Source organism: Juglans microcarpa x Juglans regia, chromosome 4S (genome assembly GCF_004785595.1).
Source record: "Juglans microcarpa x Juglans regia isolate MS1-56 chromosome 4S, Jm3101_v1.0, whole genome shotgun sequence".
In the NCBI taxonomy this organism is placed as follows: domain Eukaryota; kingdom Viridiplantae; phylum Streptophyta; class Magnoliopsida; order Fagales; family Juglandaceae; genus Juglans; species Juglans microcarpa x Juglans regia.
Window position 1 is genome coordinate 5836176 of NC_054601.1, and position 19041 is coordinate 5855216.

At 35.1% G+C, this 19041-nt stretch overlaps 1 protein-coding gene across 1 annotated transcript; it reads left to right on the top strand.

Annotated features, from left to right (window-relative positions):
• Positions 1–9300: 9300 nt before the first annotated feature.
• Positions 9301–16757, top strand: LOC121263054 (GATA transcription factor 25-like). Its single transcript, XM_041165836.1, has 7 exons — positions 9301–9836; positions 10182–10262; positions 10349–10485; positions 14442–14549; positions 14734–14839; positions 16059–16118; positions 16250–16757. Exons 1-7 carry the CDS (start codon positions 9519–9521, stop codon positions 16355–16357), a joined length of 918 nt encoding a protein of 305 aa, XP_041021770.1. The 5' UTR covers positions 9301–9518; the 3' UTR covers positions 16358–16757.
• The last annotated feature ends 2284 nt before the right edge of the window (positions 16758–19041 follow it).

Genomic DNA, 19041 nt, shown 5'->3' on the forward strand with positions numbered 1-19041 from the left:
CTCACTTTTTATTGTTTGCACTTATATCCATTTCAATACATGGATAAGCACTCCAAGCACGGCTCCTCCGTCCAAGAACCATCATTAATCATTCCATCACATTATGTCACTCAATCTTGACCCAAAAATACATTAACAAAATATTTAGATTTTAACATATCGAATCTTCATTTTTAATGTTCACCATACAAGAGACTTTTTAAAATTTGAACGATAAAGAAAATTCAATATAAAGTGTTAAAGATATAAAATGCATAATCAAATTGTTAAAAATACTAGATTAAAGTACATAACGGAATCGATATTACCTCGTTGGTAAATTATAGATCTAGTACAGTTGTTTCACGGATTCTTCATCATTATCGTTGTTCATCCGTAATATTATATATCAATGGTGTAGTGTGTTACGTGATAAGACCATAGAAACATTCATAAATTTCACAACTTAAATATCGGGACTATAAAAGATAGAAAAATATAATTATAAGTGATTTTTGTGCACTAATACGTACACTCATTCAATATAATTGGTCAGAAAGTGGATTTTATTGAAAACTGTGTTAATTTGAATTTAGAATATGAATGTAACAACATTAATACGTAGATTAGTATGCAAACTTGCTTGTACGTAACAAAACTGATAAAAAATTATTTGAGAGTGAAATTTATGCTTTCGTATCATATTTAACATGGAGATGAAGTGTGTAATAGTCATTTCCATGTAACCAACGACTAGACATTTAAATCCATCCAAGTGGCCATTATGCCACTTTTTTGGTCAATGCATAACTCCTAACATCATATCAGATATTACATGCCTTGGCATGTGAAGGCTCACTTTGGACGCCCTTTTTTATTATACAAATTGATCTCTTTTTATTAATTTAAAATTTTAAAATAAGTGATAATTTTGATTAAAAATGTTATAAAATGATCTAAACCTTAATTTTCATATGTAAATACTTTGAGTGGCCCCAAAAATTTCGAAATTGTGCACTCATACCTTGATATCAACCACAGCTTAGGTAGCTCCACGTGGCATATCTACTTTAATCCTCATCTTTCTCAACCATTTCCTCGTCCTTTTCATACCCCCTCGTCATAAGATAAAGGTGTTCGTACGATGATATGGATTACTCGTGAACAAGAACATTGAATACCAGCTTAGGTTTAATAATGCACACATATACTTGGAAACTGTGTCTTTCGTAGATTAACATTAACGTAACAAATACATAAAACGAAACCGAGTGTTCTCCACCTCCTAGGAATTAGCTTATTTCACACGTTTGTTCATTGTTCTCTTCTAATTAATGTCTATCTATGTACTTTTAGAAAATCATTTCATGTTTGTACTGAGCGGATCTTAACCTGTCTTCTAATAAATGGGATTCAAATTTTTTTCTGAATTAGAACTGACATTCCATGTTTGTGAACATTGGGTTCGTTGATTCATACATTTGACTTGAGCAATGTTATATATAATCGTAAAATGTGCAACGCCATGTAATCGTTTTGAAAAAGAGTGGGATCTACTATTAAAAAATTTATTTATTTTCATTTGGGTCTCATATTTTTTTTTTAAAATAATTGTACGATATTTATACACTCACGACGGTAATTATCATTTCTCTATTAATTTTGTAAGTCCTACCCCTTAGGTATGTGCTGGCCTTTGCTGGCCCAATAGGGCTTTGGGCCGTGAGATTTTAGCAATATTCAGTGTCAATGGAATTTTGTTTGGGCCAACTCAAATATAGCTCATGGGCTTACCCTTACTACTATGAATTTTCTTTGGGTCCTAGTTCACCCTATGATATCATATTCTCCCCGATCATTTAAGCAATAAATAAATAAATAAAATTAATACTCTCAAAATTTAAAATCGAATAGAAATCTTAACGATTTTCTTAAGCATAGTAGTTCAGATGAGATAAGATGTAATGTTTTATTGAAATTTTAATAAAATATTGTTATAGAGTAATACTATGTATAATCCTCATTTGGAGACTACTCATGCAAGCCTGGATAATTTTGTTTAATTTTCATTTAACGAAATATATCAATGGGTTTGCACACACAGTCCTCACTTGAAGACTGCAAATAGAATTTCTCATTATTATAATATATTTTTTTAACAGTTCCGCTTTGGAGCGGTACTGTCCGTTTTGTGCATTAGATCAGCCACCAATTACATTTTAACACGTCACATTATACACTATAACACAATGCGCCCCACTACATCAGAATAGCCTCCCATACCCTACCTCAAATGTATACCCGTTGCACAGCATTGCATTCGCCGCTCTCCCTACACGCCGAGCCGCCCACGCCACAACCACCAATAGCCAATTCGACGCTGGCAGCAGCCACCCATAGCCATTTCGACTCCAACGGCAGCCACCCATAGCCATTCTGTCGCCCATGTTAGGGAGCCCGACGCTTCAATCAGCCATTTCGACGCCCACGTTAGGCTCCCTGATGCCACCCATAGCCATTCTGTCGGCACCCGCAACCACCACGAAGTCCGACAGACACCAAGCAATCCGACGCAGCACCACCGTCGACCTCCATGGTATTTTTGCAATTCATTTTGCTCTGTTTTTGCATACATACCGTTGACACAGCCATTGCTCAAGAAATTTTCTCTTGCCATTGTATAGCCATTTGCTTAGATAAAGAACAAAGAACAAGAAAAATCCAGTTTCTGTTTGAGAATTGTTTGCACAGCCATTCCTCAAGAAATTTTCCCTTGCCATTGCACAACCATTGCTCTGTTTTTTTTATGGTCTATATATAAATTTTAGGTGAATGTATTTTTTATGAGTAGAAAATTTTGGTTTGTATTCACATGCTTAAATTTGAGTAATAACATTTTTTTTTTTTCCTGAAAATTTTGTGGAGTGACTTCTACAAGGGAAACAGAAAGATTGATGATTTTTCCAAATTTAAAATATACAAACTATTTATTAAAAAAAAAAAAGTGAATCACATTATAAAAAAAATTGTAACAAGCATCATATGTTAGTTAATAAAATTAGAATTGTGGAGCCGAATTTGTTGCCATATTTAGAAAAGCATCATATCTTAGTTAAAGTGAATCCCAAATTTAAAATTACTTTTTTTTGTCTTCTGATTCATTTTTTTATTGAATTGTGGAGCCGAATTTGTTGCCATCTGTTGCCATCTTTGGAAAAGCATCATATCTTAGTTAATAAAATTAGAATAATTGGCAAGTATTGAATGTATTTTTTTTTTTCGTATTGAAGGATCGTATATCGAGTTAGGATAGTGATGAAGTTGAGATAACGATGAGTAGCAATTGTCCAGAAGTTGGAGATGTAGGTGTTGAGGTCGAAATTATGGAAGAAGAACGTGATGGAAATGAGACTAAAATTGTGGAAGAAGAATGTGATGTGGATGTGGAAGAACGGGTGAATATGATTTCTTCTTCCACTAGTGATCCTGAAGAGCCATTTATTGGTATGACATTTGATGACGTAGAAGACGCACAGGCATTTTACAAGGCGTATGCAAGACGGAGAGGTTTTTCAATGCGGACCAACCATACAAGATTGTCAAAAGAAGAGAAAAAATTAATTGCGGTAGACTATGTTTGCTCAAGAGAATGATTTCGGCGTGAAAGTCACAAACAAAAGGAACGAGCAATTCCTGAACCCGCTGAGACAAAAATTGGCTGTAAAACAATAATGGTAATAAGGAAAAATGGTGAACAATGGACAATATCCAAGTTTGTGTGTGAACATAACCATGAGCTACTCACACCAAGAAGTACTAGCTTGCTTCGTGGACATAGAGGAGTGACACGTGCTCAAAAGAAGCTCATTCTCACTTTGAATGAGTCTGGTGTACCGACAAGGAAGATAATATCGATATTGAGTAAAGAATCAGGTGGTGACTTTAATGTCGGTTACATTGGCAAGGACGTGAAAAATTTCATAGGAAACAAAAGAAAAAAATTATTTGAAGAGGGAGATACACAAAGTTTATATGCTTACTTTCTAGATAAACAATGTAAAGAACCTGAGTTTATGTATTCTATGCAAGTTGATGAGAATGGGTGTATGGGAAGTTGTTTTTGGGTAGATGCAAGGTCAAGGGTTGCATACCAATACTTTGGAGATGTTGTGACTTTTGATGCCACGTATTTGACAAACATTTATAAGATGCCGTTTGTGCCATTTTCTGGAGTTAACTATCATCACCAAACCATAATGTTTGGTTGTACCTTATTAATTAATGAAATTGCAGAATCTTATACATGGTTATTGACAACATGACAAGAGGCAATGCTTGAGAAGGCTCCTCAAACTATAATTACTGATGACGACAAGGCCATGACCAAGGCCATTGCAGAGGTACTCCCAAATACAACTCATAGGTTATGTTTATGGCATATTTTACAAAAATTTTCAGTACATTTAGCTCATGTATATAACAAATTTCCAGAATTTGGAGGGGATTTTCGTCATTGTATCCATTAGACGATCACGACTGATGAGTTTGAAGAAGAATGAAGTTCAATATTGCTCAAGTATGGGCTGGTAGATAACACTTGGCTGCAAAATCTTTACAACCGACGTGATATGTGGGTTCCGGCTTACTTGCGAAGCGCATTTTGTGCCGGTATGTCAACAACTCAAATGAGTGAAAGTATGAACAAGTTTTTTAAGGATTATGTTCGTTCAAGCACTATGTTGAGTGACTTTGTGCATCAATATGAGAAAGCCTTAGATGCACGTTACTTTAAAGAGAAAGAAAAGGATATGCGAACAAAATCTACACGGGGCAATACTGAAAACGTGTAACAAAATTGAAGAAGAGGCGGCCTTAGTCTATACAAGGAAGTCTTTTATGATTTTTCAATATGAGCTTTTCAATAGCCAACGATACAAGTCAACCAAATTTCAAATGGATGGTGAAAGCAAGATATATGGAGTGACACCTTATGGTAAATAAACTCCTATCTATTATGTGACATTGGATAGTGGACAAGAGAAGGCGAAATGCACATGCCACATGTATGAGTTTATGAGAATTATTTGTAGGCATATTCTACAAGTTTTTGGCAGAAAATCTAAATTAGATATGTTGCCAAAACATTATATTCTAGAGAGATGGACAATCAATGCTAAGAGTCGAGCCATTCTTGAAATACCAACTTCTGAAGCACATGTAATAGCACAGGATGATCCTGCTATGAGAAAAAGCAAATTAACGATGCAATTTTACGAGATTTCAAAACTTGGCTCACAGTCAATACAAAAATTCAACCATCTCTCTCTTGCCTTAGACAAGGTCCACAAAGACTTGCTTTTAATTGAAGAAATTGTGGATTTAAATTTAGAAGGTGGAGATCCCTCAACCAATGATCCTGTAATGTCAAAAAGTCAAGTTATATCAAAATTTTCACAAATAATACAGGATCCCTCACGGGTACCAATAAAAGGTCGACCAAAATCTTTGAGGACAAAGAATCCAAAAAAGACTCAACCAACAAAGAAAAGGCATTGTAGCATTTGCAAGCAAGAGGGACATGCTAAGAATAACTGTCCTTCAGTGAGTTATACAGTCAATGCAATTTTTCTTAGTTATTTACGTTTAAATCAATGTGCTTCTTATTTCTTGTGTTTTATTTGTGTTTTGTTTTAGGGATCTTGGGCATACGACTGACAACACATCTCAGAATTTGGATCTTTAGTTTAACTTCAGTTGTACATTGTATGTGATATTTGTATTCTTTTCATTTTTATGTTATGGTAATAATTTTTTAACAACTATAATTGATTTTATTCACTATGTTACAGTGAATCATCGTTGGAGTGAAATGGTGAAGCTTTTGCAAGAAGACAAGTATTTGGCTTATGTTACGGTGAATGAAGAATGATGTATTGAATGGAGACTTTTTTTTGTGTTATTTTGTATTATTGTGGAGTGAATGAGATGGAGACATTTATTGTGTTATTTTGTATTATTGTAGAGACTTGTGGAGTGAATGAGATGGAGTTCATTTATTGTGTTATTTTGTATTATTGTGGAGCCCAGTGGAGAGAATGAGATGAAGACTTTTTTTTTTGTGTTATTTTGGCTTATTGTGTAGGGAATGAGATTTTATGTTTTTTATGTTATATTGAACCCTGTTTTATGGCATTAAATCCTTGAGTGAAATATTGTAGCCTGTCATATTGAAGAGTATTTGATAAGATCATAGCAATTAGAAATCACTAAGGAATTGGCATCCACGAATTGCAAACAAACGTGCCAAAAGAATTGCAAAAGAGATTGATATTGTCTTCCAATGAGGTAGAAATTGACATAATGATTACATGAGTTTTAGCAATGACTGTTGTCCATCACCATACAAAAAGTGCTCACAACATTAAATAAAGTGACTTAATGATTACATGAGTCTGAGCAATGACTGAGATGCATTCTTTTTTCCTGGATACATAAAACTTACAACAAAAATCACAATAAAAAACAACCATGACAAGAACAATACTTTCAAGGTTCACTTGTAATTCTTCTCCATGGCTTGTAATTTGACTTCTTCGATCTTTAGATGTTCATGATATATCCTATCGTTCATTCGTTGAGCTAACTAGAACGTCATTTTGTAATATGTGTAAAAAGGTCTCTCCAAACTAGCCACATCTTTCCCACTTGCAGTACAAGAACTTGAACCGGAATAAGAAGTTGAACTATTCATTTGCTGAAACATAGATAAAAAATGTTATAAGCATGTTACATGTTATAGAGATAGATAAAATATGTACAAGCATTAACTCCCTGTCTTACACCTTATTCTTTGTTGGAAAACTAACATAGAGAATAACAACCTTATGGCTGATTTGAATATCAAGTATCAACCATGAAGATACCAACTTAAAATATGAGAATATGAGCTTTACTAGTTTCCAAATCAGATAAGGAGCAGCTTTATCACATGATTTTTGCACTCAAGTATTAAAGCAATAATTGATCTTTGCACTCATTTTTGTTGAACAAGTTGAAGGTAGGGAGCTAGAGGATTGGATTAATGAATGGGAATGGGATAATAATTTGGAGCAACGGGAATATGTTTGATGGGTTTTGGGAAGATGGGTTGCCAAAAGGTAACTGGACTTTTAGGTGGTCGGATGGGAGTTTTAATGTGGGGATGTAGAGTAAGGATGGTAAAAACCAGAATGGTACTTATTATCCATCAGGGAATTCTGATGGGGATTTGGATTGGGATCCACAATAGGTTTTTGAAGTAGATTTGAATGAGTGTAAAATTTGTCCTGGGGAGAAAGTGCTGATTTTTCCTTCTCAGAAGATGTTAAATTGGCCCGGGATTGAGGGGGAGTTCAGCCATTCCTCTGTCAAAAATACTATATCTGAGGGGGTACTAAAAACAAAGACTAATAACTACTCAGTCTTCACATCCATAGTATATTTGCATGCATAGTCACCCAACATCGTCAATGGTCATGTAGACTAAGGGCTCGTTTGAGATGAAAATAGATGCCTAAAATCCAGATTTAAAGAAGCATCAAAGATAAAAACCTCATCATGCCCCTAATTTGATAGTGGATTTTAATACTCAAATTTTCCATAAGGAAGACAAAAAGGACAAAGACAAAAAAATATTATGACTTTCTTTTGGGTGGTATGTAGTGTACCTATGGGGTGGTATATATGCGGGTCATAAAAAAAGTCTCAAAACAACAAGTTTCAAAACCGTAAGTCTTTGAGGAAATATATTAAACACCTTCCCTGCCTTCCACCCATTTTATTACCAGATACTTCAATTACATTTGGTTGGTTACCTTAATACAATACTGCAAATAACATATACATTCCATAATCCATAATCCATAATCCGTAATCCATCTACATTAAAAAAACTCCAAATAAAATGAAATATAAAGCATTTCCTACCTGCGAGTTTGACGAGGGTGAGAGAGGGAGACGAGAGTGATTTGATTCGGCAAACAAGTAAAGAGAGAGACGAGGGTGATTTGATTCGACTTCCTTCATAACGTTGATTGGATTTGACTTCCTCACAGCATTACAATGGCTGCGGATTTCAAGAGGGCGAGAGAGAGAGAGACGAGACGAAACGAGGGTGAGAGAACAAAGAGGTGCTTCTCCGCAGATGGTGTGAGAGGGATCGAGAACAGAGAGGGTGCTTCTGGTGTGAGACGAGGGGTTCTATTTTTTTTTTTTTTGATTTGGTGTGCAGTGTCCCATTATTAGAGAAGCTGTTCTCACCACGTGGTTGTCTCTTATTAGAGGCTGTTCTTAGCCCAAGAGCAGATGGTATCGACTAGAAGATTTTTCTTTTTTTTAAATATTTTTTTTTTAAATTTGAAAAAGTTGAATTATTTATTGTATTTTATGTGAGAGTTTGAGAAAATTATAATGATTATATAAAATAAGATGAGATAAGATAGTTTAATTTTGTATAACTAAATTTGCATATAACAAAGTTTGAGTTTGAAAAGGTTTGTCCCTTTGAAAAAAAAGAGATAAGGTTTAAGTATGTATTTTGGGTCGAATTTGAGTCCCCAACACATTTTTGAAAACTTACTTCTAGTTATTTGAGATCACATATTCTTCATAGTTTTTATTTTCAAATAAAGAAATTTGATTCAATTTATTTATAAATTGGTTCATCAACTTAATAATAGATTATAAATTGTTTAAAATTAAATTTATTTACTTATTTGAATATCCAAATCTTAATATCCAATTTATTTACTTAAGAATATTAGCAATGGCTTATTCATCTTCATCTTTATCTTTAAATTTGAATAATATGTCTTTATATTCATCTACATTGACTTATGCATCCCTAAATTTTTGCATAACTATAAACAGTGAAGAAACATTGTTCATTCTTCAAATATTATTTTACTATTTTTTTTCTCTTTTACCCATTAAAATCAACTTTGTAGAATTTATATTAAGATGATATTGATACATGAAATTTATATTAAGTTGATAATACAAAGTGGATGCTAATTGTAAAATATATATAAAAAAATAATTTTAGGAAACAAATAAAAAAATAATATTTTATTATCATTTGGTTTAAAAATGTATAATTTAATATGATAATTTTTCTTGATATGCAAAATCAATATTTAAAAAATGTGATTTTAAAGATGCATATAGAGAAACCATTATTAGTGCTCTTAGGGACAAAAATCAGATTTATTTAAAATTAAAAAATAATAGAAATACAAAATCAGAAAAAAATAAAGCCACAAAATCCGGGGGGCATTACATGGTAAATACCTACACTATTTCCAGAGCCACCCTTTTCTCCATTGCATACAGTCCTCTCCCGAGCTCCAAAAGCTCCAAAGACAACAATCGCTCTCTTCTAAAATACAGGCATATATTCCCCGTTATTTCCCTTTCCCAACCCTAGATTTAGGGTTTTCTTCGCTGCGCTCGTTTGCCTCTGTAATGCCCCATCTACACTCGCTTCAATTACGGAAATCCCAATGTACGGACACCCACAGACCCTAAACATGCCCAATCAGATCTCCGCGGCAGCCGAGGACGACGACGTTTCCGGCGCCGGTGCCGGCGCCGAGTCAATCGATAACTCCCTCATTCGCTACGAAGCCCACTCAATTGACGACGCTGCCGGCTCAGTAGGCGGTATAGTCGATGACGTCACTGCTGACGCTGTGTACAGTCATGGTGGTAGTGATGGTGGAGCCTCGGAGATGGTGATTCAGCGTCACGACGGCACCAGCCAGCTCACGCTCTCGTTTCGAGGCCAAGTTTATGTGTTCGACTCTGTTACCCCCGATAAGGTGCAATGCTTCTCTATTATTTGGTTTAGGGTTTCTTAGTGTTTCTTTTGATATTTTGTTTGTGCGCCGAGAAAATGTTGGAAGAGGAAAGAAGCTGAAATTTTGAAAGTTTGATCTTTTCTATCTGGAACTTGAGATAACTAAACTCTAAAATCAAATGAGCTCAATGAGATTTAAATTTCACCTATTTTGATGAAAACGAAGCAGCATGCAACTAAAGATCAACCCAAATTCCACTTTTTCTCTCCGAAAATTTATCGGCGACTAAACATAGGATTGTGGTTCAGCTTCTACATGTTTCTGAGATTTTGATTATGAAGTCGTGTTGTTGGTTTGCATTGTAAGGTTCAAGCAGTGTTGCTGCTTTTAGGTGGATGCGAACTATCTTCAGGCCCACAAGCGGAGATGTTGCCTCAAAACCAGAGGGTACTTCCTCAAACCATGAATGTTTTGGACATTTGTATTTTAAAATGTTATGGGATGCTTTTTTTAATCGACTGCATTTTCTATAGGGTGGTGTGATGGAGTACCCTGTAAAGTGTAGTCAACCGCAAAGAGCAGCTTCATTGAATAGGTTCCGGCAGAAGAGAAAAGAGAGATGCTTCGATAAGAAAGTTAGATATAGTGTTCGTCAAGAGGTTGCTCTCAGGTTTGGTTAATTTGTGTGTGTGCGCATGCGTGCGGTCCACATAGATCTGACCTCTATGAATCAAAAGCGAGCTCAACTCATGTTCACATACAGTTCTTTTAGAAGCTTGATTTTATTAACTCATGAGCTAAAAAATCCAGTTCATTTATTTCTTAAATAGCTCTTTGATTCAAACTACTGTCTACACCTTCTAAGGATTCTACTTATAAATAAAATAAAAACCTTCCAAGGTTTTTATTTGATATGGATAGATATCAAACTGTTTAGGTGGATGTATCTGTCAGGTGCTACCAAGAATCAAAGTAGGGCTGAGCAAAAATCCGACCCTGACTCCACACCAACTCCACTCTGGCTCAGCTCCGACTCCAGTGGCAATGTACCGACTCCGACTCCGACTCCGACTCCGACTCCGACTCTAACTGTCCGACTCCGGCTCCGGCTCCGGCTCTGATATTATACATATTTTATAAAAATATATGTATTTTTTATATATTAATCATATATATTTTATATAACTATAACTTATATAGTTAATTAAATTTAATAATATACTATTATGAGCAAATTATTATAAAATGATGTGCTTATACTATAATATAAATAGACTAAATTCACTAATAATAGTTTAGTACATGTAAGCACCATACTATTAACTATTACTACCTTGTAACATTAATGTATAATAACAACTAATGTATATACACTAATGTATAATAATACGTAATACTAATTATATAATAACAAATGTATAATAACATTTAATATTAATGTATTATGTATAAATAAAAATATATAAATTTATAATAACATGTAATACTAATATATAATAACTAAAGTATAATAACATGAACTAGTAATGTATAATAGTTAATGTATAATAACATGTAATTCTAATGTATAAACACTAACATATAATAATATATAATACTAATGTATAATAACAATAATTTGTACAATGGTTTATTTTTCAATTTTGGTTATGTTTTAATAAAATTGAAATTGAAAAAATATTTAAAAAAAAAACCTAAAATTGTCAAAATGAAATTTTAAATGGGTTAAGAAAAAAAGCTCAAATCCAACTCCGCTTGGACAAGTCGGAGTCAGAGTCGGATCGGAGGCTATGTGAATCAGAGTCGGAGTCGGAGTTGGAGGTAGGGCACTCCGACTCTGACTTCGACTCCGACTCCGACTCCGTCGGTGCTTAGCCCTAAGTCAAAGGGCGAATTGGCATGAACAGTTGATTCTTACGCTTCTAGGTTAGATTTTATGCTGATGGTTCCCCCTGGATTACCTACTACATGGTTTTGATGACTAGGGTCATGTATCCAGAATTTACTTCCCAGGGTTAGGGCTTGAAGGGCCCTGCCTTTGTGTGGTTTCACACCATTAAAAAAAAACTGAAGTTGGTGGATGTAAGAGTTCAACACTGTTGTGCGTACTAGTTGATTTTTACTTGGACAATTCCATGCATTTTGGAAATTTAGATTTGTCAAAGTCTAACTACCTTATGAAAAAAAACCACCTTTGTAAACTTTGTGCACTCTTTTGGCGAATGAGTATCCTTCATGAACCTAGCCGTCAAAACCCTCCATGAATTTTCTACGCATTTAGAACTAAAAATAAAATCTAATATTGCTTTAATACTCTCTAAATGAGTTTTAATAAGCTGCTTTACTTATAAAAAAAAAAACTCTCTAAATGAAGAATATTTTTATCTTCTTGGGGAGAGTAGCTCATTGGATGTGGTATGCATGTACTTTTATCTTCTTTTCTTATTGCTTCATTTTTAGGAGGCATCGATTAAATATAAAAGCAAATATAATACATTTTAGGGACAAGGGTGGGCTAATTTTCTCTTATTGTGTGTTTGGACGGCCGACTAAGATCAGGGCAACTAGCCGGGTATTCCATGCAAGTCAGACTTAGAAAAGATGTACAATGATATGAATTGGGACTTCTTGTTGTGTATGCTGAGGAGGTGTGGTTTTTGGAAAAATGGTTCGGCTGGATTGCTCAATGCATCTCCACAATGCTTTTTTCAATCTTAATGAATGGCTCCCCCATGCATTTCAATAGTGCATTTTTCAATTTTTGTGGGCAGTGTAGATAATAATCATAATACTGATGGCTTGGCCCATATCTTAGGATGGTGGTTGTCTTCATTGCCTATATTTAGATCTCCTCTTGGAAACTCGGTTTAAAGCCAAGACAATTGAGAGGTAATATGGAGAAACTTGAACGTTGATTGGCTGGATGAAGGAGGTTGTATATGTCTAGGAGAGGCAGGGTAACCTTGATTAACAATACTCTTTCAAACTTACCCGCTTACTTTATTTCTCTGTTTCCCATTCCTGTTGGCATGGAATGTAATGAGAAGTTACACAGGGATTTCTTATGGGGTTGTTTGGGGGAGTAGAAGAAGTTCCATTCAGTGAAATGGGCCAAGGTGTGCTCCCTAGTCCTTGAAGGTGGTGTGGGTTAGTATCCTACTATCCTTCAATAGAGACCTTATGGGGAAGTGGTTTTGGCACTATGCTTATAAAATAGATAACCTTTAGAGAATAGTGGTAGATGCGAAGTACGGCAGTGAATGGGCAGTTGCAGCACAAATGAGGCGAGTAAGAATTATGGGGTGGGGTTATGGAAGATCATTTGGAGGGTTTTGGGGGAATTCTCCCAACACATCAGATATGAGATGGGGGGTAGAAAACACAATAAAACTCTGGTATGATGCATTGATGGCAGATAGCTTTGAACTCATCAATGACTCTCCTCAATGGGAAGTGTAATATGTTTGTATGGCACACGATTGATGGGTGGGCCTCATTACCTTGTTTTATGATCAGCTGTATTCTTTTAGAGTGAGATGGGGAGTAGAAGATTAAATGCGCCAGAGTTTATCCCAAAAATGGGTACAAGAGGTTGTCATTCTACAATTCATTTGCCTTCCAATACAACATTACTTTCCAATAGAAGTCCATTTGGAGTAAGGCCTTGAGAGCGACTTTCATTGTTTGGACGACTGTGCGTGGAAGATCCTTGCTTTGAGCAATTTGAGGAAGAGACATGTGATGATGGTCGATTGGTGCTGCATGTCGTAGAAGTATGGAGAATTTGTGGATCATCTTTTACTACACTGTGAGTTTGCTAGTGCATCATGGCAAGTTGTGTCTAGCTAATACGGACTTAGTTGGGTGGTAGAGCTGTTGGCTTTCTGTAGGGGTGCACCAATAACCATCATAGTGGGACATTGTGGAAATGATCTAGATTTGCTTGACGTGTTGTGTATGGAAGTAAATAAATGATCAGATTTTTGGAGACAATACAAGGACCATCAAGAATCTCAAGCCTTTCTTTTTTAATGAATTGTTCCATTAAATGATGATAATATGTGTCTCTCTAGTTTCAGTCTCCAGGATTTTCTTGTTCTTATCTTTTTCTCTATCTAGGTATAGTTGTTGTATACCCCAATGTACTTCTTTTTTGTTGTTAGTCAATCAAAATAATATGAACACTATTCCCCTAAGGATTTATATTATGTTCTTGGAACTTCTCCCCTTAGAACAGGAAAAATAAAACCACCACCACAAAAGCTTCTTGGCTAGGTGGGCATGGTAGTCTAGTTTCAGTCTAATAAGATTATTGGTCTTCCTTCCAAGCCTCGGCATCATTAGAATGATTTTTACATAAAAAAAGAAAACTCATTCTTACAAATGATCTATTGAATCTATTTTAGTGCCATATTCTTTGCAAAACATGTCTTGTGAAATCTTGTTTAAGAAAACTATGAGAAGAGAGGGGGGGGGGGGGGGAAGGAACAATTTTAATTAATTTTCAACCTAGTACCATTTATATTTGGTCTTGAATTATTTGTTTTTGCTAGTTGTTATTATTGTGACACTTTGTATGTATCTAGGCTTTTCTGTTTCTGATTCGTATATTCTATACTGCACCAGGATGCAGCGTAATAAGGGCCAATTTACTTCTTCCAAAAAGTCTGAAGGAGCTTATAATTGGGGTGCACTCCAGGAGTCAGGGCAAGATGATAATCCACAAGAAGCCTCGTGAGTTTAATCTCAAACATTGTTACCTCCAAGATACTGTTGGATGTGAATTTTTCTCTTTTGTTTATAATGTTTAATTTTTCCTGTTGTTTTAATATATATAATCAGATTTCTAAGGCTTATTTACATCTCAATATTTTATTTTACGTCTTTTTAATTTTTGTATTTTTTCATGCTTGCCTAGATGTACACATTGCGGCATAAGTTCAAAGTCCACTCCAATGATGCGGCGGGGGCCAGCTGGTCCAAGGTCTCTTTGCAATGCCTGTGGACTTTTTTGGGCAAACAGGGTTAGTATTATCTAGAATTATTTGCTTACTTATTATCCTCAAGTGTTCTATGGTAGGCATGAAAATATTTGTATTTTTAATGCTTAACTGTTTTAAAAATGTTGTCCATCTTCGATTCATTGATTCAATGTTGCATGCCACATCTTAATGCTCATGCTTTTGATTCACTTGTCCGCTAATGTTTTATGCGTTTTAGATTCAAGGTTGATATATCATTGGTAGATTCGAGATTGATAGATATGGTATGTGGATTGTGGAGTCAAATATAGGGTTCAATAAAGAAAAGCAAGAATTTCAAGACATGGGGCCAATAGTTGTAATAAGTACGTGAGAACTTCTATTTTCTTTTCTCATTTTATATATTCGGGAAGGTAGTTCATTTCAGCAGATTTTGAGATCTTTCCTGTACCAGCCCACCTCAGTTCTAAACAAAGCTAATTACCAACAATATATTTAATTAATAATTAAGATGATTTTATTACTAAGTGAATCTTTTTTTGATAAGTTATTACTAAGTGAATCTAAGTACACAGTTTTATACAGTAGGTACACCCGATTAGAAAGAGGTAAAATTATTAAAAAATCTTGACGCCTGAAGTTGGTCATTTGTCTTTCTTTAGATGATGTAACATATATCAGGTTATGCGTACTGCTTGTGTTTTTCAGCCACCCAATAAAGTGGTGGTTGTGGTCTGGCAATATCTTTGTTTGCATTAAGAGTTTAATCACCACATCATGGTGACATTCTAAGATAAGTTAACTGAATTTAAATATAGTTAATACACGTTCTGTTTCTCCACGAGGACATCTTCCACACCTTATGCGGATAATTCCTACAGTCTTGACTTGTTCATCTTGGTGATATTTGCAAGAACTTATCATGAATCGCTGGATGAGTTATTGTTGTATCTGACTTTTCTTCACCTTGCACAGTTTATGATTATTAGATTTCTGGTTACTCTTATTTATTATACTCTGCCCTGCCAAATTTTCAACCATAATAGGTTCATTCCATCCTTCAATTGAACCCTTAACTTTAGACATTCTTTGTGGGCATTACTTTAGACATTCTATGCCTATCTTTCTATCAATGAATTACTTATTACCTATCAAAAAAAAGAAAAAAAGAAACCTATAAATCTGCTTGGCTTCTGTGTGCATCTGCACCTTCTTCGCTGCTTTCAATATCATCCTACTTTTTGACAATGGAACCCTGCAGGGGGCTTTGAGGGATCTTTCCAAGAAAACCCATGATCATTCTCTGACTCTACCTGAGCAGGTATGCTTCTCATGAAGTGTATAGGTAACAGGCTACCAATATTGTTTTATCGACATTACTCATACATTGTCCCTACAATTTTAATGATGCATCTCTCTGTTTTATTTTTGGGCATTTTCAACCATGATCAGGGTGAAGGTGTAGCTAATGATTCGGACAGCGTAACTGGAATCCATACAAACAACAATCTCGTTACTTACTCAAATGGTGATAACTCGGCTTTAATAGCTGAGCAGTGAGTTGCAGTTATCTTTACAAAAAAGACTAATAGCAGTTGCCTCTGGCATCATTCAAGTAGGTTTGTAGTATTTTCATTTGGCTTGTCCATCCAGTCAGTGTACAGATGTAATAGTGCCACCGTCATCATCATCATAATCATCATCGTCATCATCTATCAAATGCAAGAGGATCTCTCTTTTCTTAATTATTGGCACAATGCAAAAGATTATTGCCAGTGGATCATCTTCTGATGTATCAGCATGAAGCCTCACTTATCTTATCTATATTGGTAATCATGTATACCATATAAAACTTTTGATGCTACAAACACCCATGCCGTGGCACGGTTCAGTGAAAGTCTATAGCATTTCTTTCTTCTTAATCTTTTCAATAAAATAGTCGAGAGATATGAATTGTTCATTTTCAGTCCCCGGAACTAACAAAATAGTTTATTTGGGCTCGAGCAATTTATATGTAAGTTGTATTAGATACTCGATTCATTATTCCATTTCTTAGATGGACTCAAATGTTTAGAATAATTCTTTTTGAAAGCACTTGCATCTGATTTAGAAGATAAATTTTAAAATTTAAGTTTTACAATTTAAATTATGTCATGTTGATAGTGTGGTGAAATGATGGAGATGAAATGTGACGATTTGGAAGATAAATAATGGAGATGAATGGTGTGCGGTGAAATGTGACACAAAGAATGTTCCAAACCCAGAGTCTTATCAAGAAAAGGGAGAATAAAAATTGATATGTGTTAGACAGTCTTATAATTATTACCCAAGAAAGTCTTTTGTTTGTTTATTTATTTTTAGAGTAATTTTACTTAGTAAAAAATAAATTTCTCAAGTTTTATTTATTTTTTTTAAAATGATTATGCGATGATTGCATAATTTATTATTGTAAATATATTTTCTCTTATTTTTTATATTTTTATTTTTAACTCTGGTGGTGAAGGACTCGGTAGATGTTTTTTTTCCTCATGTTACTCGTGTATGTGAACTCATATTTCTAAATATCCTAGCTGTCGGATCATTTACAAACCTTATCGTTCTAGTGGGATCCACCTGAACCATCACCCTTCGCGGGCCCCGCCAATAAACCCCCACAAGGGCCACAAACAATCCGACTTTGTGCACACGCGCAACATACAGGAATATTTACCCCTCAATATATATATATCTATAGTTATTATATAAGTGGGGATCGGCGTACTACAATAATTCTATAGTAATTTTTCATTCCGTTTTTTCCTTCCATGCATGTTCGGTTCTGTCTTTTCTGCCCTTGCATTTCTACCGTTTGTTTCCGTGCGTTGGGGGATTTTTTTGTCTTTTCGCTGGGTAGATATTTAGGTGGGTTTGTTTAGACGCTTAGGTTGCTTTTCATTTTTGCGTTTCATCCGTCCATTGTATTTGGTCTTCTCTCTCTCTCTCTTTCTCTAGGTTTTTGTCTTCTCCTTCTCTATGTATGACCCTTTGTGTGGGTTGGTTTAGGACGTTTGGGTTGCTTTTTATTTTGCCCTTCCGTTCTCTACGTCATATGGCTCTCTATGTGGGTTTGTTTGGGACGTTTGGCTTGCTTTTCAATTTGCCTTTCCGTTCTCTGCGTATGGCTCTTGGTGCTTATTATGTTTCTTTACTCTGTGGGTTTGTTTGGGACATTTGAGTTTCTTTTCATTTTGTCCTTTCGTTCGTCCATTGTTTTCGATGGTACTTGTCGAAGAGCAAGGGCCTTTACTTCTATGATTGTTTTGTGGATTTTTGGTAGGTTTTTTAGAAAGTTACGATTTTTTGTGAGTTGAAAGTTACAGTTTTGTTTCAGTGGGGATGTTGTTGTGGATTCAAAGTTGAGGTTTTTTTACTGGTTTTGGAAGTGTTTGAGATTTTTTTTTTTTTTTTTTGGTCTTTGGTGGTGCATTTTGGTCAATTTGAAGGAGTTGCAGAGTTTGGAAGGGTTCGAACATGTTGTTGTTTGGCTTTTTTGGGGACTTTCTATGGGTTGAAGGTTGCGGTTTTGTTTCGGTGGGATGTTGTTGTGGGTTCAAAGTTGAGGTTTTTTTGCTGGTTTTAGAAGGGCTTGAAGGAGTTGCAATTTCGTTTTTGTTGTTTGGCTCTTTTAGGTCTTTTTTTGTGTGTCTTGTGTGTTTTTTGGAGGTATTTGGTGGTGCATTTTGGTTGCAGAGTTTGGAAGGGTTCGAACATGTTGTTTGGCTCTTTAAGGGATTTTCTTTAGGTTAAAGGTTGCAGTTTTGTTTCGGTGGGGTTGTTGTTGTGGGTTCAAAGTTGAGGTTTTTTTATTGTTTTGAAAGGGTTTGAAGGAGTTGCAGTTTCGTTTTTCCTGTTTTGTGTGTTTTTTTGGGGTCTTTGGTAATGCATTTTGGTCTGGTTTACATTTTTCTTTTTTCGCTTTGATCTTGTGGTCGATGATGCACTTTCTTTTTCTAAAAAATAGTGTATAAAATTGCATTTGGGTTGTCATTCCGTGTTTTTGATGTATTTTTTCTGGTGGTGCATTTTAGTCTTGTTTTAAGGTTTACATTTTTCATTTTTTTTCGCTTTGATCTCGTGGTCAATGATGCACTTCGTTTGATTTGTTTTAGTTTCAGTAAAATTTACATTTTTTGTTCAATAATGCACTTTCTTTTCCTGAAAAGCAGTATATAGAATGCCATTTGGGTTGTCTTTTCGTGCTCTTC